At 44.9% G+C, this 26,695-nt stretch overlaps 1 protein-coding gene across 1 annotated transcript in view; it reads right to left on the bottom strand.

Annotated features, from left to right (window-relative positions):
• Window positions 1-26,695, bottom strand: part of ccdc102a (coiled-coil domain containing 102A) — a 51,960-nt gene that overhangs the window by 22,605 nt on the left and 2,660 nt on the right. Inside the window, exons 2-4 of the mRNA XM_079288472.1 lie at window positions 5,754-6,207; window positions 4,198-4,614; window positions 702-943 (exon numbers count right to left, since the gene is read on the bottom strand). Of these exons, the coding sequence (XP_079144598.1) occupies window positions 702-943; window positions 4,198-4,614; window positions 5,754-6,116 (1,022 nt within the window). The 5' untranslated portion in view covers window positions 6,117-6,207. The remainder of the gene's footprint in view (window positions 1-701; window positions 944-4,197; window positions 4,615-5,753; window positions 6,208-26,695) is intronic.

Raw genomic sequence — 26,695 nt, 5'->3', positions numbered from 1 at the left:
AAAACACGATAGATGCAAACCCATACAGTATGAGGAACCTCTACTGAGCAACTGAGAACCACCAATACTTCTTTTTGTGGTGGAAGTAGCGTCCAGTTCCTTTTAAGTCTTGCATTTGTATTTAATGAGGTACTTTAGCTATTTAGCATTATACTTACATAAATGTTTGGACTCCCAAAAGAAAAAAAAAGCAGAGGAATGGTCAAATCGAAGCAGAGGCTGCGATATCCTGACCAGGCGGCAACCTCAGGTTCTGAAGAGTGCAGCCGATGCAGAAGTGTCTTAAAACGTGCATTCTATCTACTGACCAGCAGGGGGCGACTCCTCCGGTTGCAAAAAGAAGTCTGATTGTAGAAGTCTATGAGAAAACGACTACTTCTCACTTGATTTATTTCCCCAGTAAACATTGTAAACATGAGTTTACGGTCTCAGTCTCAAATATGGTCACTTCCGTTCGTCGGTTGCACAAAAAAGCCAAGATGACGACAGCCACATCGCAGAACTCGAGGTTTGAAAACTGCGGTCCACGAACCAATGGGTGACGTCACGATGACTTCTTACATATTGATGAACATATTGTCGGGTCGTTTAAGAATGTATTGCATTTAAGAAGTGGAATGATGTTTTTGTAGGTTATGTATTAATCTGCCAAATAACTAGTAACTGAACATTACTGCACACTTCACATCTACGTCTCTTACTCTCTCTCTTTCAGCAGGACTTTCTGGGACTCGTCCAGGCGGAGCTGCAGGGCGTTGAGTTTGCTGGAGTCTTCCTCCACCGTGCCGATGTCCTCCCACAGCTGCCTGCTGCGCTCCTGCCGGCTCAGACCGGATGATGAGCGCGAGGTGGACGGGTGGACACCGCCGCGGCTTTCCCACGCCTCCTGAGTGTCACCGTCCGGGGCCCTGGAACGCAGGACGGACTCCAGCACCTCAAAGTCCTGGCAGAGAAAATGATATGAGGGACATGCTTTGTACCGGGGTATCACTGAAACTCAGATATCAAGGTGAGGTCACTCCAACTAAATCCAACGGGGCAAGAAACACAAGCAGTCTAGTTTGAGATGAGCACAGTTTTATGAACGAAAAAGAGTTATCCCTTCATCCAAACGCATACCGCTGGGAAATAGTGCATAACAATAAACACAGAAAGAAAAATACTTCATAAGTCAAGAAACAATAGAAAAAATTACAATAAAATATGAAAGAACGCTTAGAAATGTTAGAAATGGTTCTTGAGGTCAATCTACAAACATAACATTCTTCTTTAGTAGCTTTACATTGCAGGCATGCCAAAAGGAAGACAGAGCTGCGATGCTGCTGCTGTCATTACAGGTCCTCCCCAGCAGAGGGACCCGGTGTGTAACAGACGTCGGTGAGCCAGACCCGCATCCTGAGCCACATGTGGAAGCACTCAGTGTGTGTGTGAGAACCAGAACAATGGACGGAGACAGGAAATGAAGCTCTGCTGTGTGTGGCTACCAGTTGGCCACATTATCATGGCTTACTCGGAAGGCTGCAGCCTCTGTGTGTATTTCTGTGTCCCAGTGTGTGTGTGTGTGTGTGTGTGTGTGTGTGTGTGCGTGTGTGTGTTACCATGGAAACCCCAATCCTGAGCTAGTTGAAGGTCAAGTCTGACAGGCAGTGACAGTGATTTCTATTCACTGATGCACAGGCTCCTTTATGAGGTTACAGCTCCCATGCTCACGTATGTGTGTGTGTATGTGTGTGTGTGTGTGTGTGTGTGTGTGTGTGTGTGTGTGTGTGTGTGTGTGGTGAGACAGCATACAATTGCAAAGAAACAGAGGGGCCCACCACTGCTGTAGACACACTGGGAGACCAAGAGGTCAAAGCAGTGCTGTCAGATGGGATTAGGGTTGTTGGCATCTGCTGATATCGACAGTGATTGTGACATTTAAGAAATAAAATATTGATATCATGTTATTCATAATCATATAGTCAGACAGCAGTGCATCTATGATCCAACCCTCCCTTACAGGCATGCGCTTTTGGAGTAGTGACCGAAAGAATAAGATGTTTTTTGCCAAAATGTGCACTGTGGTTTTCATTGAGTTTGCGGTTACACTCTGTGTGTATTCAGCACCTGATTGGCTAAGACGGCAGATCATTACGCAGCCGGTGCTGGTACTCCAGGAGACACGCTGCCAGTGAAGGAGAGCCGCTCAGTTCAGCAGCGCAAGACCGATAAGCTCAGAGGAGAAAATGTTTACTTTGGCCACGGTCCAACTTAGCCTCTGTTAAAATCTGTTATTATGACTCAAAATGCCTCTGTGGTAAAGATAGAATACATAATGTAATTGACCTCTGTTAGCGTGTCTCCTCCTATCATTTGCATGAACCTCCCTAAAATGCATATGCAATGATAGGGAGAGGTTAACCTTGTGGGCATAAATGACACAAATCATTTTTATGATCCAGTTTGAATTGTGCATTTATTTACACATTGACGTTTCATCAATATAAAAGATGATGTTGTGTGTGAAGAATGTTGCAGTTTGTCGTAGATCTGTTGAGGTATAAGACGTAAGAAAACACGTCATTAGAAAGACTATTTCGGACAAAAATGGGATTTTGAGGGAAAAAAGGAAAGTGAGGGGGACACGTCCAGTTTTGTCCCCGCTGGAAATTAGGGCCTTGCCGGCGGCGGTGACACTTAGAAGCAATTATCAAAAATAAAAAAGTCATCCCACATGATTCCACACCTGACCAGAGGGACAGGTCTACACCAGCTGTTGGGAGGATATTACAGGACAAATACATAATCTGGGGGATATGCTGACCACAGGAAATAAACGAAGTATAGTAGCTTTAGTCGTATTTTTGAACATGTATGGGCATTGATATGCTTTCACGAGTCAATTTTCCACAACTAATATGCAAGAGACTCGGCTCATAAAAGGTACCTTAGCGAAATAAAAAAAGATCCGAGAGTAACTGTGTTTTTTCCGAACGTCTTTCATTTACGGAAAGACGCGAGAGTAAGATGGAGATTTGCCCCGGCCGTCACATGTCAAGTTGCGAGTTGATAATGTTTCAACTTGAGCGAAACAACTGAGCTGTATGAAGCTGCTTGATGAACAATGGGGAGCTCCCGGTGAATTCTGGGAGGAATCGGGAGAGAAGCGTCTTGTGTATGAAGATGCGGACATTTTTATACGCAATTTGCTTTAAAGACCACCAAAATAACAAAATATGACATTAACAATAATGTTACTTTGGGTATATATTGTTTTTAAATGTGCTGTCTAGACAAATAGAGTGAACGTGGGGTCATATTGTAGGCCTTGACTCTCCAGAAGTTCCCTTTTCACTTCCTGTTTCTGTATTTTCAGTATGAAATGGCCCTCCGCAGAGCATTTCAGAGTGGCGTTCGAGCGTCTCGTCTGTCGGTATGAACGAGGCCGAGCGAAGCAGCAGGTCTGTACACAACTAGATATGCTTTATGTTCAGGATGGGGTGCAAAAAAACAGGCTGACAGAGAAAAAGTACTGCAGCAACACAGAGCCCTCGGGGATAAGACGGCATGATGAGAACATGTGTGTGTTGGGGAGGGGGTGTCCTATTTAAGGTACCCACACACACACACACTTTTGGTGAGCGATCTAACAGGGCTGGAGACACAGCAGCCAGTCTGGCCTACATTCACTGAGGCTCGGGTCACTTTGTCCGTGCAGCAGCAGAGGAGGACATGAGCACGCTGACGTCAAGCACTTTAGCAGCACAGAACACGAGGCCAAATGCTAATTCACATTAGCATAATAAACAATCGCACGATAAATGAAAAAAGGATGAAAACTTGAACCTGCGTCATTGATTCAGCATTTTTGGACAAAGGACGAGATGCCCTTCACCTGGTCCCAGAACAAAACATGATGACATCGTCAGACTTGAATTGAATTAGGGTGAATTAATTATGCTTTTGAACATCCTCATTGATTAATAAACATCAGCAGGTTTCATAGGTTGTGAAGAAAAAATGTTGAATATAGATGATGACAAAACGCAGAGAGATCAGGATCTCTCCAAAGGAGGATTCATATCTCGTGGCGATCGATCTAAAGGTGGTTGAGATATTTCAGTCTGGACCAAAGTGAAGACAAAAAAACATTTAATCTCAATACCAGTTTGGTAAAAAGAAAAAGCATTCTAATCCAAATGTCCACTGTTGACTCACCTTCTGTTGATGCAACTTTTGTCCGTCCAAGTCCACGTCCCTCACTGGTTCTGGCTCCGGTGACCCTGGCGGTCCCTCCCCAACCCTGTCCAGCTTGCCGTCGGCGTGTACCTGAGAGGAGGAGGAGGAGGAGGAGGCAGGGGAGGAGGGGGGTATGGATGGAGAGGAGGAAGCGCAGCGAGGGTGCGCGGGGGAGGACGATGGAGAGGGGGCGGATGGAGGATGAGGATGAGGAGGAGGAGCAGCGTCGAGAGTGTGGTCGCCGCGGAGGAGCAGCGTCTCCTGCCGTAGGGTCTCGTTCTCAGAGGCCAGTTCCTGCCGCTCCCGCCGGACGCTGGTCAGCTCCTTGGTGAGGGTGTCCAGCCGCTGCCTCAGCTGGCGGACCTCGTCACGCGCACGGTTACGCTCCGCACGCACCTGGGGAAAAAAACACAGACAATACAAGATAAACATATTAGCCCCGGGCCTGTTGGTTTCTCTGAAGACTTTAATCTCCAAAAACAAGACATGAATATACCGTTTCATTCGTAATAAAACAATTCAGTAATTTATCAAACAGATGGAGACTGTTGTTTATTCGCAAATGTTACTCAACGAGGAGGAAATACGTAATTGGTGGGGGACTATTTTCAATGGCCGATTAATTCACATTTGGTGCTCTAGATCAGGCTTTGATACACAGTAGTAGATACACTGTTGGTTTTGGGTCTTTGGTTAAATATTAATAAAAAGGCAACATGATCCGTTTCAGTGTTCAATTTTCTGGTATTTAACTTTGACCACCATTTTTCATGAAATCATAACCGAGTGCTTTGATTCGTCTTCCCATGAAAACATTCATCCTGAGTGTTTATTGTAGGAAAAACTTTCCTTATGTTGCATTTTTTAATTTTTTTTATCGTATTTCTTAATGCTAATTAAATGAAATGAAATGTACATGAACATAATTTGTGGGAGGCAGCTAAACATGGCACAGCTGAGTCGACATAGCTCATATAGTAAGTCCCTTGTAATAACTGCCATAAACAATTGACAAAATAAAATCCTCACTCAAGGTCCACTTACGAGCTTCTTCCAGAGCTTTCAACATCCTCACGGTCTTCATTAGCAGTTGGAGTCGTGAGATGGGTTAAAAGCTGCTGAAAAAGCTATTTAGTGGGTCTTGAGTAAGGATTACTTTGGTCATCGACGCATTCAATACTTAGTAAGTAACTAAAGAAAAAAAAAATTCAATTCAGTTTTTTTTTATTCTCGTTTTTGTTTTGTTTATTGTTAATCTTTATTAAATTAGTACTTCTGCGTATGCTTAATATCAGGCACATTGTGTTGCATTTTAATGTTGAGTTATATTAACATTTCATTAAGTTACTTGCTGATGTAAAATGTGGAGCAGTAGGTTCACCACTCAGCTGAATGAGTACATCTAAAGTCAAATATATTCTGACAATTTTAACTTATTACATACAATATTGATGAATATAAAATATATTGTATTGCTACAGTATTTCACAGCTTTTCAGTACTCCCCCTCCTGACTTCATTACCCACAAGCCCACCTTGCTCCACTTCTCTCTCCAGTTGGCGGTGCAGTCCGACCACCACCTCATGGTCTTCTCCATCTGGGCCGCTCGGGCCCGAGCCTCCTCCAGCTCCCGGAGCCTCAGCTCCTCCCTGCTTTCCCAGTCGGCCCCGGCTCCGTCGCCCATGGCCCCCAGGGACCCCAGGCCGAAGCCTCCCAGCCCCGGCGACAGCAGTAGCGGGGGGCTGGAGCTGGGGGTTCCTCCGGTGGGGCTCGGGGTCTGCATGAGGCTGTCCGGGGAGCGGATCCCCCTGTCGGACCCCAGACCCAGGCTGCACAGCAGGCCGCCACCGGACGACTTACCGCCGTCGGACAGGTGGGGGCTGGGGGTGTGGTTCATGGTGGAGGGCGGAGGTGTGGACCAGGATGATGGGGGAGTTGTGAGCGGGGGGATTCTAGGAGAGCGTCATCCTCTTCAGCCACGGATCAGCCTGGAGACAGAAACACAGGGACAGGAAGTAAAGTAACTCAGCTATCCGAAGAAACGTTGGACACATATTTGAGGACAAAAACAATTCAAAGTTGATCAGACGGTAAAAGAATCTTTGAAAGAAAGCACACACATACACACACTCTGCCTTTGGGGAGGAAAAGCCCTCATCTGCATTGTGAACCTTAATGAATGGCCATGAGAACAGATGACTCTGACAGATAGAAACTTAAAAGACACACCGTCTGTGACGTATGTCCAAGGACTCTCACTGGAAGCTGTGGCTGTAATTATTCCAGCGTGAAAAAAGAAAAATCTTGACACTTCCAGCACACCCGATCCTCTCTTTCACAGCCGCATCTCTGCCTCTCTTTGAGGGCCACGTTCCAACAGACACTAAACGCACCACACGAAAACTACAGAGATAACTACATAATCCTCAATGATGGCTCCCCGCACTATTTTTATGGTTTGATCGACACATCTGGCCAGTTTTTACATGACACCAGCTGGCTCAAACAGGAACAGACTTATGAAGTGTGTCCACACCTTCATGTTAATCTCAAGCTTTTTGTAGGAAAGTGGAAGTGTTCTAATCAAAGCTGCAAAGATCAGACAAATCTTCTTTTTTTTAGTTGGTTGAAAGAAAAGTAATCATCTCTTTTGTTCGTCGATGTATTCTTTAATCCTTTATTAATCAAAATTGTCGAAAGAGTGATGGTTGCAGCTTCTCAGTTGTGAGAATAATCTGCTTTTCTTGGTGTTACGATGAATATTCTTTGGGCTTTGCGGTGGTAATGGGATATTTGATGATTGTGCTGTGCAATGTTGTGATAAGCATGTTTCTGTTTTCTGATGATTCATAAGAAGGTTGATCTATAAAGAAAATAACCTTTAGTTGCAGCCGCTAATCCAAAGCAATAAATAATGATCATAAACAAAGGAGAGGCGATGCATGAAAAAATGAAAAAGCTTGCGAATAGATATATTGCAGACAAACGCCCACTTCTGATTATTAAAGAATTCAGACGACCACCTGTCAAAGGAGGAAACTGTCAACTGTAAATAAGCGTTATGCCCTGACAGTTGAACTGATAACTATAAAATTTATATTCTGTGTACTTACCGAACAATGCCTGCCATAATAAATCTAAATCCAGCAGTATATGTACCAGTGTAGGGAACGACCGAATTCACGGGGCCCCTTTAAGGAAAGGGGCGTAACAAAGCTATACGGCCGCATTGAGGCCGGCCCAAGCCGCGGCGTGGCCAGGGGAGACAACGATCGTCGCCGCCGCAGCAGCAGCAGCGAGCCAACGGCAGGGAGCTACCGGCCTGTGCTATTACCACGCAAGGTTTGGGCTACAAGGTGCCGTTCACCATGCAGTTTCGGCCTTTAAGGAAAGGGGGCGTAACCCTGGTGACAGGGGGGGTTAAGGTGGCAGGAAGTGAATGGATGTTTGTTGGTATGGATGGAAATAAACGGCCACATGGTGCAGCCAAAGTTTCCACGCACCTACACCAGTACCAATATTTTTGACCACATCACCCTCCCCCCCCCCCTTCTCTCACCACCATGTAGATTCATAATGAAATAAGTTTCATTCACATTGATTTAATACTTTGTGGTGTTCTTTAGAGATTACACATTCGTTGTGTAATCTCTCCTCGGGGATCTGTGGGCGAACGCTGATCCTATCTCTGCAGTCGGTGCCAGGGTTTGTGGTTTGAGTAAAATACCATCTCTGGCTGTGGTGAGGTTAGGCATCCAACTCTCTGGGCCAAGAAAAGCTCCGCTGCTTCCTGTTTCCCTCCCCCTGCCTCCTCCTCCTCCTCCTCCTCCCCCTCCCCCTCCCCCTCCTCTCGGCGGAGGGGAGTTCCAGAGGAGAGCTGGAACTGTTGGAACAACTCGCAGGGAACCGGATGAAAGGGGAAGGGAATGAAGCAGGTTCAGTGTTAGCAGCTTAGCTGAGGGTAACTCCACGTTAACCCCTCATATTCAAGAAAATGTCTAGGTCCGTCTCATAGACTGCGTAAAACAAGTGGAAGTCACCATGACGTCTCCGATCAGTTTTGGGCCAAACATTTTGAAGCCTCGAGTTTGGCATTTTGTCCGTCGCCATCTTGGTTTTTTGGCACCAGAAGTGACCATATTTGGAAGAGCAGTGGGGAACCGTGGCCCCCGGACCCGAGACCTTTATTAGGACCATGGGACCAGCCGTGGCAATGAACCATGTCTCATTTAAGTTCAGCATATTAGAGGTTAATTAACAACATCCCTGCTTTTAATCATGTAAAACTAAAACGACGGGATGATTTTGTGAAAACAAATGACACAAGCAGATCATGTTCACTCAGTATTTTACATATATTTAGCTGGAATGAAAGTAAAATGTCTAGATATATATTTCTGATGGATCCGATCCGTCCAGGACGACGAGGGCGGGGCTGTAGAGGAGCGACGCCTGGCAAACGCTGAGTTGAAGAAAAGCTGCATGTCATTTTTGAGGAAATTCCCTCAGGATGTACCGGAGATATCAGGCTCACGAGAAAGGAACGGACGGAGAGTCAAGCAGAAGACATAATGCCTTCGCTCACGGCTCCTGTCGGCAAGGAGACATTTAAAAAAACGAAACCTTTCTATTAAACTTTATACTTTATATTGTTGGAACGAGGCATAAACAGTCAGAACCACAGAAACACTGTCAACAGATTTCTTCCTGAACAGGGAGGGACAACAACAAAGAGCGACAAGGGAGAAAAAACTACTCTGGATTGCATTTAACCTCTGTATGAACTGCATTTCTAAATCCCACTGTGACCGACACCACAGCTTCTTCAGTTCCAAATCTCATCCTCTAGTTCGTCTCCCAGTCAAACATCAGAACAGCTGGCAGACAGAGAGACACACACACACACACACACACACACACACACACACACACACACACACACACACACACACACACACACACACACACACACACACACACACACACACACACACACACACACACACACACACACACACACACACCGCAGCAGCCCATTCAAGAAAGAAACAGAATCTGGGTTGAAGAACGGAAAAGAAAGAGCGAAAGTGAGCGGAAGATGTGGGGGCATGAGTAGATAATGGTACAGTGGACCACGGCAGTGAAAAGAGTTATGAAAATATAATTCAAAACCGATGTATTTGCTTTTGAACGCAATCAAGTCTAAGCCAGCGGCCACAGACAGACCACCACAAATCAAACACTTGTAGAAATGAAACGAAAAGCACTTTTTATTAGAACTTCCTCTACCGGCTGTAGGAACACACACACACACATTGTGTTGCCACATCAAATGATGCTTTATTTTGAGAAACAGATTCAAGATGACACAAGAAGCCTTTCAGAAACTGGCCGTTTAATGAGGACTTGACGAGTAGATTTATCGACAAAGCATTAAAGAAATAGGATTTTCCTAAAGAAAAAACAATGTATAGACCGATAAAAAGAAGAATCCCTCTCAATCACCACTTGTGGGCCACTTGTGGGCCACTAGATGCAGGTTTCTGGGGTCATATTTGCGCTTTGAATATGTATTGATTTGGGCTTTGGTTGAGGACCTCATTATCTTCTTCATAGCTTTAGTGAGCCGGAGTCGACATTTTGCAATCATTTGCATCATTGCAATGAAGTGTGCCATTAAATGACTCAGCGAGAACTCAACATGACAGGTCATGCTGATAAAGCGGTGGTGGTTTCGACAGGACAGGGAGAACAGACCGGCGTGTAGGGCATCAGGCGGACTGTGGAAGGGTCATGAATTTTTTAAAGGGGATCAGTGGCGGAAATGTGAGCAGCTGCGATCGGCTCATCGTGTCCGTCTGACGCTGCGTTGAGGGACAGAAGGAGGCCGGTCCACTCGATCTGGATCTCCGCTCACAAGATGGGGCCATTCAGCATCGTGCAGCATATGGTGCATATGGATGCACAACAAACAAAGACCCTGATCAGACTGTCCTTTACAGTGTAGGACCCACCGACACCCCCTAATGTCTGGCTTTTGTCTTCAGTGGGGAAGGTTACGATCTGCATTTATTCCAAGAAAGAATTACTCTGCAGAAATCACAGGTATTTATCAGCTCCAGCTGCGATCGGCAGTGACGGAAACATGACACCCAGGTGGACACGCCAATTTTGGATGGTGTGTGACGCCAGGCGGCAACTAATGTCCATCATGTCCAATTGTATAAAAGTCTATGGGAAAATGACTACTTCTCTCTTGATTTATTACCTCAGTGAACATCGTAAACATGAGTTTATGGTCTCAATCTCCAGTTTCAAGTCTTCTTCAATACAACATGATGTTCATTTAGTAAATTATGGTGATATTGAGAGTAAAATGGATCATAAAGCAGGGTATTCTATAGGGCGGGCCACCTTGTGATTGACAGGTGGCTATCAGAGCAGTATACGGTGTCTCTACCACAGCGTCACCCCACGGCAGTCGAAATACGGTCACTTCCGTTCACTGGTTGCAAAAATCCAAGATGGCGTCGGCCAAAATGCCAAACTGGAGGCTTCAAAACCTCAGTCCACAAACCAATGGGTGGCGTCACGACTACTTACACTAATTATATACAAAACATACAATTAATGTGCTCTCTTCAAAGCCACCAGACTCCAGTCAGACAACACTTATTTTACCTCACAGAATATTGAAACACAAACACACATTTAATCTCCACAAAAACTAAATAAAGCTCATGAAAACCATCTCCATTAAGATTTTCACCAACTCTTGTTCGGTCGCAATAAACCCCTGATTCACCGAGTTGGATGTAAAAAGAAACCAGTCATACATGCTACAATACTCATTTGACAGAAACAGTCATTTTACGCCTTTCAAGAAAAATAAATAGCGTGTACGTGATGTCGAAAGTGACACAGCAGAAAGGAAAATAAACAGAAAGACAGGAAAAAGGGAAAGGAGTCTATCGCCTATTTTTCCTTTCTGCTGGTTTTCCCATGTTTAAAAAACAGTACGCTCTCATTTTGGTAGGAAAAGTGTACATATGGACAAACGCTGCCCACTTTCTGTGCTGAAGGAGAAACAAGGAGCATATCTCACTCACACACACACACACACACACACACACAGCTATCCTTTTGCTATTAACTGCATTTTTCATTTCAGAGTCAGACAGGCGAGACACCTGGAAGTGAACACATGAAGCAAGTCGCAGGCTTTAGATGCTCCATCCACACTAATCACATCTATAGAGACTAGCACAACACACACACACACACACACACACATACATACACACACACACACAAGACAGCCTTCACATCTGGCTGTGTTACAAAAACATCATGGGGAATAGGGCCCTGCAACAGAGGCTTAATGTTGATACAGGCCTGGGAGAGTTAGTAAACTCTCGGTTATTTTTCCTGTTGCGTTTTAGGAAGCCACAGTTATGGTATAGTTCCGTAAAAGAAAAATGTAAAAAGGTGGAAGTTCCCCACCATGTGTCAGAGATGTCCGTCAACAGCAGTGTCTGCACTGTGGATGTGTTAGGCGTGGATACCTTGTTCCAAGACGTTGCCCCGGTCATTAAAGGGTATAAAAGATTAAAAAGTTAAGAGCTGGTTCACTCCCCGCTCACATTAATCATTTACTGATATGACTTTACTGACATTTTATTGGACCTAGCAGACAGACTGGCATAAATCAGAGGGAGTGTAAACGCAGCAGATGGTGATGGAGAGGTTCCATTGACGGGGTTTCCCCTCTATGGTCATCAACCACAAACACACACACACACACAGCTGATTGACATTCAGCTCCTCAGCCGGGAAGCAGCAGATGAGGAGAGGAGAGAGACTGTAGGAATGTGTCATTGATTGTTAGCCTGCACTGACTTGCAGTGGAACTCCCTCTGTTTACCACCCTGGGCGTGCGGTTTTTCCTCTGCATATTTCAGTTATTTTCAGTTATCTTTATGTCTGCTGGTGCAGCACCTGCTTCACCCAGCAGCACCGGTGGAAAAATAGGGCAAATTAACTCATCAGTAACGCAATAAACCGCAACAAAACTGAGTCAACCTCGACACTGCCGCCACGAGGTGTCGCACACTGATGAAGCGCTCACTGTTTACTGTGAGGTAATGTTGCCCCTTCAAGAATCCCCTTTTTCCATTCACTTTTTAATCTGAAAACTTGCGTAAGATCACATCTTGAAATGACTAGTTTTCAGAAAGGCAGCCAATCCTCACATTTGACTAAACTGGGACCAGAGAATGAACCTCTACGAACGGATTCTGCTGATGATATCTTTTTTTTCTGATTAACAATGAAAACCTCATGAGCGATTTGGGAAACACAACAAAAGCCAATCAGAACATGTTGAACCCTTATGACCACATAAACATCGTGCATGCGAGCAACAAACACAATCAAATATCACATTACTTTTGACTGACTCAATGCCTTGATGAATTATGATTAATGAAAGGCGTTACCGAGTTGGATGACATGTGTCCACATTGGTCCTCAAGAGTCCTCAAGACAAAGCCATTCTAATGTCGGGGATGGGGACCACATCCCCAGTCCTTGTTCTTCGTCCATGGCGTATTTGAATTGATCTCACTGAGTGTTTCTGTAGTTCCCACAACTCCAACGGAGTGAGACGTCTTCTCTCTAGCAGATCGATTGATTTCAAGTCTACTTTATCATTTTTAAAATATCATATAACCTAATAGTTTTGAACAAGGACCTTCGGTATTTGGATCAAGTAACTCGTGATAAATACAGTGTATCAGATTAAGTAGTCTACACCTGTATTACGGTGTGTCAGAAATATATTTATTGTCAATATTAAAGTGAATATAAGTATCAGATCCGACTCGGTATTGGCAGATATCCAGTACGAGGACCACTTTAGGAAACAAACACTGTCATATAGAAAAAGAAAAACCTCTGCATTTTAAGTGACTCAGGTTAAAATAAGGACTACAAAATCTGAAATTTGAGCGCAATGTCATTTGGTAGCTGCAGTTAACTCGAGACAAAACGTGAGTTAACTCACCAAACTATTATTCACAAGACCATAGGGGTTGAACTCATGCAGAATGAACAAATGAGAACTTCACTTTCTCACTGTCACTCCTTTCGAAGCTTTTCATGCTCACCTCTGTGACTTCAGTTATTTCAGCCCGAGATAAAATGTAAAACGTGGCTTTTGCTGGCAGTCCAAGCTGTGTTTTGACTTTCGTCCTCTTTTGTCTTTTTTTTTCCTTCCCAATGTTCCTTTTCCTCCATCACTGCCCTTCCGCCTCACAGTTTGCCTCTTTCTTCCCTTCCTTGGCCCTCCGTCTGTGTGAACCCCACCCTCCGTCACCACAGGGCCCATAAAACGCACATCCATCCAGCCAGCCAGCGGGCCGGGCCGGGCCGCGGGGCAATAAACTCTTTGACGGAACATCTGTCCTCCCCGGCCATGTATTATACAGCCCAAACTCAGACAACTTCTGCCCTCGTATATTCAACGTTATAAACAACTCGTCAGACCGCACTTGACCCTGTGACCCTCTACACTCAGTCAATCCTCACCCCCGCCACACACACACACACACACACACACACACCACTATTTACCGCCCGTCAATGCTAATGTCTGCTTCGTGCTGAAATGAGCGACGTTCTGAGCAGAGGGGTCACGGCCGACACACAAAAACACCCCGTGGGCGACAGCGTGGATTTACGTGAATGTGACCATAGAAGATATTAAATGAGAACCAGTTCCGGAGAACTCTCTGGCTCGGTTGTGCTTGGCCGGGCCTGTAGGGTGCAACCGCACAGTGAAAGAAAAAGAAAATAAGAATCACACTTTGCACCCGACTCAAAAATGTTGGGTGCAGTCAATCATCGAACCCTGTTGAAAACTCCTGCTGTGATTGTAAGTGTTTCTGGCAGTTACAAGGTAAACGTAACTCCCCATCACAGCTCGGCTCATGCAGATGAAAGCGTTTCATCCGACAGCAGCTACAGTCAAGTCCTCCCCCTCCTCTCGCTCGTCCCCCATGTGATTGGGTCTGACTCATGTTGAGTTGCATCAGTGCAGATGATACGAGGAGAAAGGAATGCGTGGTCTGAAGGGACGGTGGGCTGAGAATAGGAGGCTGTGTGCTAAAGATCTGACTGGAGAGGTAACCACATAAAAGTTGCACTTGTACATCTTCCGACGGTTGTACTTTTTAAAAGCAGAAAACACATTTTATCTTGTGATTTTTGTAGTGAAATGGTTATCGTCTAGATAAATTATTGTTTCAACTTCACCGGTTAACTGTTCCTCGTCAAGGCGAGCGCCAAGAATAAAAAGAAACAGGGCGTCCGACAAAAGTTCAGCTGCTGCGCAGTGCTGCATTTCTCGCAAATAATAAACATTTGAACAGCTCCTAGCTGTGTTTTTAAGTATGAATATTCATTTTAGCTGTTTTCAGCATCAACATTGCGATGTGTGTATGCCCGATGGTCACTTCACAGGACATAGGATATTGTCAAATTAACTCAAACACGGCGCGCTATTCTTTAGCATTAAATACTGTACAATTCTCTGCCTCTAATGCAATCCTAATCATTTCAGCTCTGCCTCCCAACTTCTACATCAAACCTCTTCCCCTTCCAAGTCGTGGAGAGTTCTTGAAACAGAGCCAGTGGGAGATTTACAAACATCAAAGCAGAACTGGAGGTTTTTTTTGCCCTCCTTCTGAAATAACAGAAATTTTCACAGGAAGAAATCTCTATGCAGACTTGTAAACAGTCTGCCATGTGAGACGCCTCGTCGAGCACGATTGTCTTAATTATATTATCAAAGGAAAAGATCAGAGATATTTCAGCTGTAAGACTGGGATGAAATGGAACTGGCGGGGTTTCAATCGTAACTCACTCCAATACTGCCCTCAACCATTTACAGACAAAGCACCTGAAGAAACAAGTTGAACCAACAGGAGCACCAATGGAACTAAATGTCCCCTGGCAATACACCGTGTTAGCAATCAAATAGGCTACATGTGCAGCGCACAGATTTCTGGTGCATTACTTTGTACATTAAACATAACTTCGACCTCGCAAATGTCAAGATGGATGATTAAATCATTGCTTTGCTGTCTGACTGTCTGAAAACACAAGCATCGATTTCTCAAACTAGACCGTGGAGCTCTGGGGCTACTATTCAGACTCTGGGTTACTAATGGGGTAATGTTACATGTCTAGCCATTACATTTTTGGCAGAGGCCTGTGCAAGTTTTAAAAGAAACATTATTTGATGTAATTTGGCTCAGGTATGTAACTGTAGACTTTTGCTGACTCAAGTGGTTTCGAACTGCTTGTCCATTTTAGTTAATGAAGTTGGCTGAATTGAGTCTGAATAGACGGTATAGTACAATTTCAAAGGCAAACATACAGACACATATTTCTATTCCAAGAACAGAATATAAAAGCATGGCGGTTTGTTTGTAGATTAGGTAACAGTTGAGGCTTCTGGGAATGTCATTAGACACGCAGGTATTTAGTCATCAAGCAAAAGTATTGGATGTATTGGATGCTGGTGGTGGTAGAGGAAATTTCAGGGAATCACCAAAGTCAGTGGGGATCTTGAATGTCGGTGCAAAATTCCAAGGCGATAAATCAAGACAAAAGAATCATACAGAGCACTGGATGTCAGAGTTCAGTACACAGTCCAACAGACAAATTAAACCTTTAAGTACTCAGTCCAATGATGTCTAGCTTTTGTTTCAAGATGATAAGACATCATCATCAGTGTGATGGCTGCTCTCTCTCTAGCTCCAGAGCAACCCCTGCCTGCATGGTAACCATGCCAAGCCACAACATAATGGTGAGTATAGTGAGGCGAAGTCTCTGTATGGTAGCCAACGGCGAGAGTCACGTTACGTCACCCATTGGTTTGTGGACTGCCATTATGATGCCTTGAGTCCTGCGGTCTCGCCATCTTTGAATACGGCCAACGCCATGTTGTCTTTTCCGCAACTGGTGAAAGGAAGTTACCATATTTGGAATGCGGAGGAGTGACGTAAAGATGACGTGTACCTCTCTGGTAGCGGCAGCAACCTGTAAATCACAGTAAGCACGCCCTAAAGCATGCTCCGCTTTATGGTCTATTTTACTCTAAATGGACCATAATTTACTAAATGAAATAGGGTCATTTTCACTTTGACCTTTCACTAGGGTCACTTCTTTTTGCAGCCAGAGGAGTCGCCCCCTGATGGTCAGTAGAGAGAATGCAAGTTTTAAGACACTTCCGCATCGGCTTCACTTGAGGTTGCCGCCTGGTGGTGACGTACATTGTGCGAGACGAGATGTGTAGTTCACAGATCGGTTTCACACAAAACTAAATGATAATACGATAAATCTATGACAAACTGCGAAAAACGTTTTTTCCGAAATATGTTTCCACGGGGGGACGCCGGAAAAAGCGTGACTTTGCCTCTCTATGTAGTGCCACTGGGCCAACACCGCCAAATACTATTAAAGCTTTCAATCGGGCAAGCTGTTATTTACCCAGTGCATACCCGGCCAGTACCTCAGCAAACAGCAAAGTCTGCTCGTTAGCAGGTACACAAAAGACTCTTTTCAACTGTATTAATGCATGTCAGACTGCAAACACTGCTCTCACAGGCTTGAGTTTGGACAAAACAAAGACGCTCTGCTCTGTCCCAGCTTCGGTACCTACTGTGTTTGCATACTTTGCTGGAGAAAATATACGTCTCTGCAAAAAAACATCAAAAGAAGAGAACTTCATCTCCATGGGGCCCCAGGTGCAGCGAGAGGCTCCAGTGTAGCAAATTATACAGAACATTCCTGAAGTATGACTCCGCCAGTCTCTTGCACACACACACACACACACACACCACGTGGTCACACACAGCATACGCCCTTCATGCCAATAGAAACGCACACAAACTCAAACATGTACTGCACTATGCTACAAAGTTAATATACAAACTCAGAGTGAGAAAATTAAAAGTCTGCAACTTTTCATATTGATACATGAGAGCAAGCAAGAGACAGAGAAAGCTAGAGAGAGAGAGTGTGTGTGTGAGTGTGAGTGTGAGTGTGTGTGTGTCGTCCTTGTACTTGGGTAGTATCAGTGTGTCAGAGTGTCCAGCTCAGCGCAGGCTGGTGGTGCAGTATCACATTTCCATCATTTATTCAGCAGGACCCAGATAGTCAGAGAGGAGTGAGGAGAGGATGAATGGAGGAGATGTCAGCTGATGCAGGAGGAGGAGGAGGAGGAAGATGACAGATGGTGGCCTAGAGACAGGGAGACACTTTAAACAACTCTGTCTTCACAGTTTGGGGTACGTGGTGAGCCCCCTGGATTGGATGCTGTCAATCGACATATTTCCATCCAAATCCGCAGAACATTGGAGGCAGAGACTTGAAGAGTCCCAAACAAGAGAGGAAGGCGAGGAGAAATCGTTGACATCGATGAGGAAAAAGAGCCCTGTCGACACATTTCTGCCAAATCAAAGTTGTGCAAAAATCGACACGCAAACGTAGTTTTTGGAAATCGCGGATCAGCTACGATCCGTTACACCACTAATCACGATCATTTTGATCAACATTGTGAGCACGATTATTTACCACAATCTATTGATTTAAGGGACAAAATATCTTGTATTGCATTCTCACATTTAAATAAACAGAGCTTTCACTTCCATGTCGTGCTACATATGAACAATTCTTTGCATCAAAGTGAGACGATGAATAAGGTTCTTCTTCTTGTGGGAAGCGCTTAATATTCGATTAGCTGCGCAGCCCTTAACATTATGATCCGGCCTAACTATATTTTTAGTCATACACAATCGTTTGTTTTCTCACTATCCCTGTCATCGTCGTCATTATTACGTGAGGTTAGTGAAGCATTTTCTGCATGACTTAGACGTTGAGAAAGCGGGGCAAAAAAAAAAAAGAAAAGGTGCATTTCTGCAGGGCACAGAAGCTTCAAAGCTTCTCCTGCTCAAAAAAAAGAAGCAAAAGCTAAGAGAGGTTTGCATAATTTCTAGCATTAGGTTAACAGACGCAGCTCTTCTTCGTCTTCGTTACAGAAGCTGCTGAGGTGAGGATGATGAAATTCCAGAACAGGGATGGAAAGAGATAAAAAGAGACTTTGAGCATGTGACTGTAGCACAGACGTTTGTTTTTTAACAGCCAAACTTTGCCTTGGCTGACACTGTAAATGTTAGGCTCCGGTCTAATACCGTCTGAGTAGCCTTAGATGACCAGGAATTAGTCCGGATCTAATCGCTTCCCACAAGGAAGCAGAGTTCACAGTGTGACACAAAGCTCAGTGTGGAACAGAGGGATAGAGGGGGTTAACGGCCCCTAATGGGGATCAAACCACTTTTTAAATGCAAGCAAATCAGCCAAACAAGCTTACACTGCAAGACACACACACACACACACACACACACACACACAGGGGAGCTTATGCAGTGACTTAATGAAGAACTTCAAAAAGGAGGAAAACGGGTGTGTGAAGGTCCTAATCTCTACACACACACACACACACATTTACTGTGCACTGCTGTGACCTTCTACTCTTGCAACCAGGAAACGATGGCCAATATAGTATAGAAATACATAATGCATCTATCTATCTATCAAGACTGTAAAGATGGATGCTGTAAAGATGGATGAGACTTCAATCGTTTTGTTAAATGCCCGTCACCTTGACTCCTCCTCGCGTCTCTTCCTCGCCTCCTCCGCTCGCATCTTCCGTGGGACGGACTGAGACTCCATGAGAGAGGAGGCGAGGAAAGGAATCGAGGAGACCCAGGGAGTCGGGGGAGACATGGGACACTGCCTCGATCACGGCTCAGTGTGGCCAGGATAGCAACCAAGAGCGGCTACTGTCAGACTCTCCATACTATTTAGTATGCCAGGAAAATATATCAACCAAATGTCCACCAGAATATACCAGGATGTTTTAGAACATCTGGTCTCACTTTGCAGTATGCTAGCCAGCATGCATTTCTCGGTTATTCTGACCCACAATCCTTTGCACGGCTAAGTGGAGAGCAGGGCCGTCCTTCAATCAGAGGATCGGCGGTTCGAGCTCCGGCTGGTCACATGTCGATGTGTCCTTGAGCAAGACACTTAACCCCAAAATTGCTACCGTAGCTGTGCTGCCTACGGTGAATGTGATCAAATCTGAATTGTAGTAATTGAAGTCGCTTTGGACAAAAGCATCTGCTAAATGACTGTAATGTAATATATGAGCAAGAGAGTCAAAGTTCCACGAGCCATGTTATGAGCAAGTGTTACGTCCCAACTGAATGCATAGTGCGTGCAATAGTATGCGGGACCTGCGGGGGTCGACGTACGAAATAGACCCTCGGAGTCTTGTCTTGCTGCAGTTAGGGAGGGGGAAATTCAACTAGACCGAACTTCCAAATCCAAGCAGACACGTTTTTTTTTATACTAAAGATTTGTTTTGATCAATACAAATACAATCTTTTACTTCCTTATCATATGAATTGCGTGTTTTTATGAAGAAAAAACACAATAGGTGACTATAACAAAGTAAGATGCTAACATTTATAATTTATGATGGATTAAAATTGTCTTTTGGATGAGTCAAAAAAAAGTCTGGAGCCTTGTAGACCAGTTGCTATAATCAAACAACAAAGGGATCTGTATCTGCCAATGATCGGCAATTAGTATCGGCGGCAAAAAAAACAGGATCTCTAAAAGTTATATTTGCTCTCTTTTTTCTTTTGTGCTGATCCGATCTGTGACTCTGATCTGTGATACGATCTGAATCGTGAGTTTCATGATCCGTTGCACCACTAGCAGTAGGTTAGTCAGAGTCGCACAGAAAGCTGCAGACAGAGGACTTGAGAGTGATTTATCTTATGGGTTGTAAACACATAAAGCCTGCTGTCATGCTGAGTGTGCAGATAAGTGTGTAAGGGCCCCCTGAAGAGCCATTAATTACACACCGCTTTAAGGATAATTAAGCGTCGGGGCAGGTGAGGAGGAGAGGTCCGGCCTGAGGCCATGTCCACACTACGCCATTTCCATTTGAAAACGCATATGTTTTGCTACGCTTACGCGAAAACGATGCTGAGACGCCGTGTGGACGGAGATCCATACGGAGAAAAGTCCGTTTTAAAACTAAAACGTATTATTGTGGATGTAGCCTGAGTTGTACATCACGGGAGACACGGCCTCTCTCCGCTGTTGACATTCACGTCACGCTCAAGACTGACACCAAACACCTCATCTTCCACATCCACTGGGGTTTTTATGTCACCCTTCCACCTGACTGGCTTTTTGGATCTCCACAGCCTGGGTGGACATACTATGTTTCTCTGTGCTCTTTACTTTACGAACAAAATATTAGCATCTCTAAAACTGTGAGTCGTCTCCTTGGCCGAGTCAGGAATGCCGAGTCAATCGCTCCACTAAAAGGTAAAAAAAAAAAAAAGAAAGTCACCAAAAAAGGGACAAACCCCGATTACGTCAATTATGCAAAGGCAATAAAGTAGTCCACGAATATGAGATATGAGTTTACAGATAATAACAATCCCTCCGCTGCATTGTGGAGGTTGGCTTATGGCATTTTGCCGGTTACACCTACAGTCTGTGGTCAGATTTCTGGGTTACACTCGTTGTCTTTTTGATTCTTCATGGTACACTTTGTTCGTACGCCCTCTGGCATTTCGGAGAATAACGCAGCGCACACAGAGTTCGCGCTGTGGCGCCAAGCGAGAGTATTAAACAAAGCTTTACCATCCCATAAGGCTCTTACACAATGGAAACGTTGTTCACTGCTCCAGTAAAAAAAAGGACACAACTGAGATACAACTCAGAGAGGTGACAGGAGGCAACAGATATGCTCTGAATTCCGTATGGAGAACCTGCAACTGATCCAAAGTCAGATCACACTCAACTCAACCAGACTACATCCTTAAAATAGCTCAGATTTCTCAGATTTAGAATCCTGATGAGATCCAAAATGAATATTTCTAAACAATAAAATGAAATGATACAGCTAGAAAACACACTTAAGGCCAGGTGTGGTCTTGAAATAAAAGTTAGTTAACAGAACTTTTATGCTGCACAGTGAGAGCAGGGTAATAATGTGTGTTTGTTCTGCTGCAGTGTAGACAGACGCTGGTTAAAGCCATAAAGGCCGAGATAAGGGCGCTCTTTAAAGACTTGTTATTGGAGCAGAGGGGATTAGAGAACTTGATATGACCTTTGTTTCTGTGATACTCCACAGAGGCACGTGGGTTTGGTGTTGGCTGAGCAACAGCAGATGCAATTGAGCATTAAAGCCGAGTAAATCTGTCTGTGAGCCCAAGTGGGCGGGCGGGGGGGGGGGGGGGGGGGGTCCACACACACACCACTATGTACCTTCATAAGGCAAACACCATGGGTTTGGGTAGAGACCCAGGTTGTTCACTGCTCAAAAAGGAAACAATGCCGGAGCCTTTCTTCAACTTCCTGAATGTAGTCGACAAAACAATCGCACCCCGATGTACATTTGTCACACGCTCTTTCTCGGCAGATGCAGTTTAACTTTCGTATTTTCTGGAGGGAACATTCCATCTTTACTTTTAAGCAAACATGACCATGAAGTCCTTAAAGTGGCGATGTTATTTTTTTGCCCCGGATCCCAATCAGAGTTCTTTAAAATTGTCCTATCCGACCTTAATCTTGATTAAATATATAACTGAAACATTGAAATAACTGCTGTAGACCAGTTCATCTGACACGCCTTACTTACTATAAGCTTAAAGCAATGGATGAAAGTTTAACAGGAAGAATACGACCATAGGCTGTATAAGAAGTGGATGTACCAGTACCAGAAGTGACACGAGAGGATGGAGCTAAATACAACAGAACAATGAATAAGACATTTTTAGGTGACCAAAATGTTACAATTAACTTTCATGAACTTCAATCCCTCTGTGAAAGGGTTCAAGTTGTGAGACAAAAACAACTCCCAGACCGGACAACGCCGTGGTAACTATCTGTTAAACCTCGCTTTATGGTCCATTTTACTATAACTGGACCATTTAAAATGAAACGATGTATGAGTAGAAGACGTCTGCCTGAAGTCGAAGCTCAATACGCTGATTACATTCACGCCTGCTGCTCGCTAGCTAACATATAGACACATTGATGACGTATAGATTGTAAAAAGGAAGCGGGCCAGTTTTACAGGCTACTACACAGCAGTATCCGCCCTGCTGGCACCAATCACCACTCTCTGGTTGAGGCCAACAGTCAAGTCTGGCTACCGAGAGGGAGCGGACTCCAATAAACGGTCCAGAAATATATCCATTTAAAATGCCGTATGGCTATTTCTGTATCTGTAATCTGCATGAAGTCAGCAGCCAGGACTGCACTGGTGACGCAAGGAACTTGTAAAGACTGTTCCCACTAACCACAGGCAAAGGTTTAACAGGCGTACTCAAATTGAGGAACTCCAAAATAGACCTTGAAAACAGAGGCTTGCTGAAGGGCTGCTTCATCGATTGCCGATTAACTAATGAATTAGAGATGCTACGACTGACTAAGTGTTGGCGTCTGTCACGACTGAGGCTGTTTATGTTCCCGTCGAGGCCCACACAAACTCCAGGCAGGCACAAAAGATGAACTCGGCAGAAACATTTGACATTACAAGACCCAATTCCCCAATAATTCATCTGCTTCCCAAAAATGCAAAGCATTCAAGGCACATTTCAACACACGATGCCGATGTAGCACCTAACCGCACGTTTTTCAGACTGTTAAACAGAAAATAATTGGAGGTAAATAATGTTCATACCAAAAACAAAAAACAAAGTGACAAACTGGCAGCTGCAATAAACTAAATCAGACAAATGTGTTATTAACCGATACTTAAATCCGGTTATGGTCCACAAAAAGACATCACCATGGAGCTCCTCACCGTGTGACATGTCACTGACTGTCACTGAAGAGTTTTAACTGACCGTGCAGGAATGTTGGTCTGATAAAGCCAGACACGGCTCCAGACTGCGACCAAATGAGACCGTTTCACGTGGTCGTATTCATGTGATTGCATGATGACCATTATCATGGGTGCGACCAAATCATGTGCACCAGAGTTGGTCTGAAGCCCAAGAAAATTGTGATGGGCAGTTCTTTTATGTTTCACGGATAATTTATGTGAAATTAATCAGCAGGAAATGATTGCTTGCTGCAAATTTACAGACAAAACTTAAATGCATAAAATATGTTTGCAATGTTTTTGTCACAACATTGAATACCAGCTCTGAATATCAGTAAAGCAAAACGTAGTTCGGGTATAAATCTGTCCCTTTGTCCAGCCGACACTAGGCCTACCACACCGGATGGTGGGGGTCACTCCCAACAGGCAGCCATCTGCTGCTCCTATTCTCTACATCTGGAAGACAGATCGCCCAGAGGCCACCAGAAGTAGCCGATGATGATGTCATCCGGCGGTTCCGCTCAAACAGGAAGTCTGTGTGTGTGTGTTTACATGCACGTGTGTTTGTTGCATGTGCGCTACAGGGAGAGTTATGGCTTCTTCCTAGTTAAGGAGCCTGGAAGGAGAGCGTATATTTGAAAAAGTCACACATGCAAACACACGAGCAGTCGAGTAAAAAATGCAAACTCCGAGCAAGAGAATGTACTCGTCATGAGAACGCACAGTTTGAATGCATTAGGAGAGAAAAGTTCCAGTGACAGGAGCGGACCAAAGGCAATCCTCTGCTTGCTCTAACTCAACCTCTGCTGCCAGCCATAATTACCAAGTACAAACAAACAGCTAAACATAGACACACACACACACACACACACACACTCCCTCCTCCAAAGAATAAAACACCACCTTCACTCATACTGCAGCTCTCTTGACTGCCTCTGTTTTCTTAGTTCCACAGGGGTTTCATATGCATTCACACCGGTTCACTAACAGAGTGTGTGACTAACGGTCCCGTCAGCTCACAAGACAACTGGCACAGTTGAGAGAGAGAAAGAGAGAGATCCATTTACAACGTACATTTGGAAATTACAGAAGAGGATTAGGGCAACATTTCATTTGAGTTCTTCTGAGATGAAAAACATAAATCAAATACATTTTTTAACATGCGGGCCCTAATTCTCTATCGTTTTTTGAAAATGCTTGTCACGCTATGGAAGGACATTAACCCCGCAAAGATTATGAATGCAACCTCAACAAATTGACTTTCCAGATCCGTGTGCGTGGATCTCTGAACCCATCGGCGATCAGTCTGACGAGGGATCAGCAAGGAGCTTTATTTCTGGGGTTTCCCGCGTAGTCAGCGGCGATCCGGGCCGCGGTCCGATTGGCAACTTGAGATGCTAGACTGGAGTTGAGAGACGACGCGTACAGCCTGTTTCACAAGTAGCCATTCTACAAGCTCATTTGAAACCAATAAAAAGCCAAACCATCGTCAGACGATAGCTGGCGGGGTTCTGATAAAACATTCCGACCAATGCGTCCCACCTGCGTATGAATGCAAAATCTGCTTTTAGAGATACATTCTGATCCGTGTTCATCATCTATGCCAACCGCTTACATCAGCAACAAGCAACGGACACATTCCCTGAACAACTGACAGCTGAACATGTTGATGCTGTGAACAGTTTTAATTCAATGTTTAAAGCTTGCTAACTTGTCTAGATGGCTGAGGCAAAACGCCACTTTGGTTGCCAATATTTTTGATGATGCCGGCTGTACAAGACTCTGCAGATGCATCCTTAAGCTTTGTTTATACTCGCAATTGACGGCATAGCGCGAGCCTCCGCAGAGAGCTCCGAGCATGCACAGTGCTTTTATCAGTGAACTATTTGTGACAGGCCTGTGATCGCCCGCCAAGTTACAAAAAGTCAGAGGTGCACGATCAAGCTTGCGGAGCCCACGCACCCCCACGTGCCGGCCGTGATTACGTACTTGTCAGGCACGCGCCGGCTTCACTACGGCGAGTACAAACTAAGCTTCATGCTTCCCCTGGCAGATGACTCAGTGAGCTTGGGCGTAACTTTGAGGTGCTTCTGCTGCTTCTACAGACCTCAACGTGACACCCAAGACCTCCGAGAGGGCCTGACAAGTCACTGAGATGGAGCGAGGAGGAAGGGCGGAGCGTGTGAACCGAGAGAGTTAGAAGAAGCAAGGAGAAAGAGAGCTAGGTGGAAGGGGAGATGCTGAGAGGAAAGTAAACAGTGTGAGGGGGTTGGAATGTGTTTGAGCAGCCCGGGGTTGACTGAAGGTACACTGTCGGCCTAGCACGCATGGTTGCCAGCTACTTACCAGCTGCTCTTAACTGAACAAGAGCAAATATGACAGCATTCTTAGCACGGCGCTACGGCCCTGGAGTGCTCAGCTCTGGTCTCGTAAGGAGTGAAAATGCAAAGACCCCGTTTGAGAGGAAAAGAGAGGAGCGATGGGACGGAGGGACGTGTTGGAGCAGACCGAGGCGGAGGTGGCAGAAAGACTCGGCTCCTCCGGTTCGGCCTGAGTTGCAGCGGGTGGGGCGAGAACTGAGAGGATGTTGACGTCCCACACAGGAAGACGGACCAACAAAAGGTCTGCAGGACTAACACAGGACTCAAACTGGAGAGTCAAACTGGAGATATTCAACGTTCCTTTGGATGAAACACAATAACTAATGTGAGGAAGTCCACGCATTAGATTGAGTCCAGGTGGCCAGTTGTCTCAAAATGTGAAGAAAGTCTCTCAAGGCGTTCCTGAAATATGGCGTTCACAAGACCGGGACGGACCGACAGACGGGAAACCTGAAGACATAATGCCGACGTGGAGGAATGACGATATACTTGATGAGGCATCTTAGTTTTAAACCACAATAACAAGTCCATACCGGCGGCTCTTCTTCGACTCATTAACTCTCAAACATATCAATCAGTGGGGCTGAAGGAAAAAGAGCTTGTGTAGATACAAACTGATTATATGATACTCTGCATACAGACCAGACGTGGTGTCTGAACCAGGAGCACATGGCTCTTCTTCGCTTTCAGAGAGGCGTTGTTTCCATGACAACCACACACAGAAGTCATCCTTTGCAGCATGCATGTGTGTGCCGTGCACGTCGGTGTAACGCACGTGCACGTTTTACGAGAGTGACGGATGGATTGTCACTTACTTCGACATTCGGGGCCAACAAGGCAGACCGGGGTAAATGGACGATGGGGGGGGGAAGAGAGAGAGAGAGAGAGAGAGAGAGAGCAGCAAAACTGATGGTGTCTGCTGAGTGAGACCATCAGGGATACTTTGTGACGGCGTCCCATCTAACAGTCAGATTTTAACTACCTTAAAGTCGCTTCCGCCTGCCTCCAGGAACAGTTCTGTTTGTTTTCCATTCCTTTATGCGGTTTGTGAGATGATTCACTGGCTCTTTAAAAAAAGTGGTCGGAGATTTGAACCACTTCAAGAACAGA

Source organism: Melanostigma gelatinosum (assembly GCF_949748355.1).
Source record: "Melanostigma gelatinosum genome assembly, chromosome: 2".
Lineage (NCBI taxonomy): Eukaryota > Metazoa > Chordata > Actinopteri > Perciformes > Zoarcidae > Melanostigma > Melanostigma gelatinosum.
Note: the sequence above shows the minus strand (reverse complement) of the source record. Positions and strands in the feature narration are given on the sequence as shown.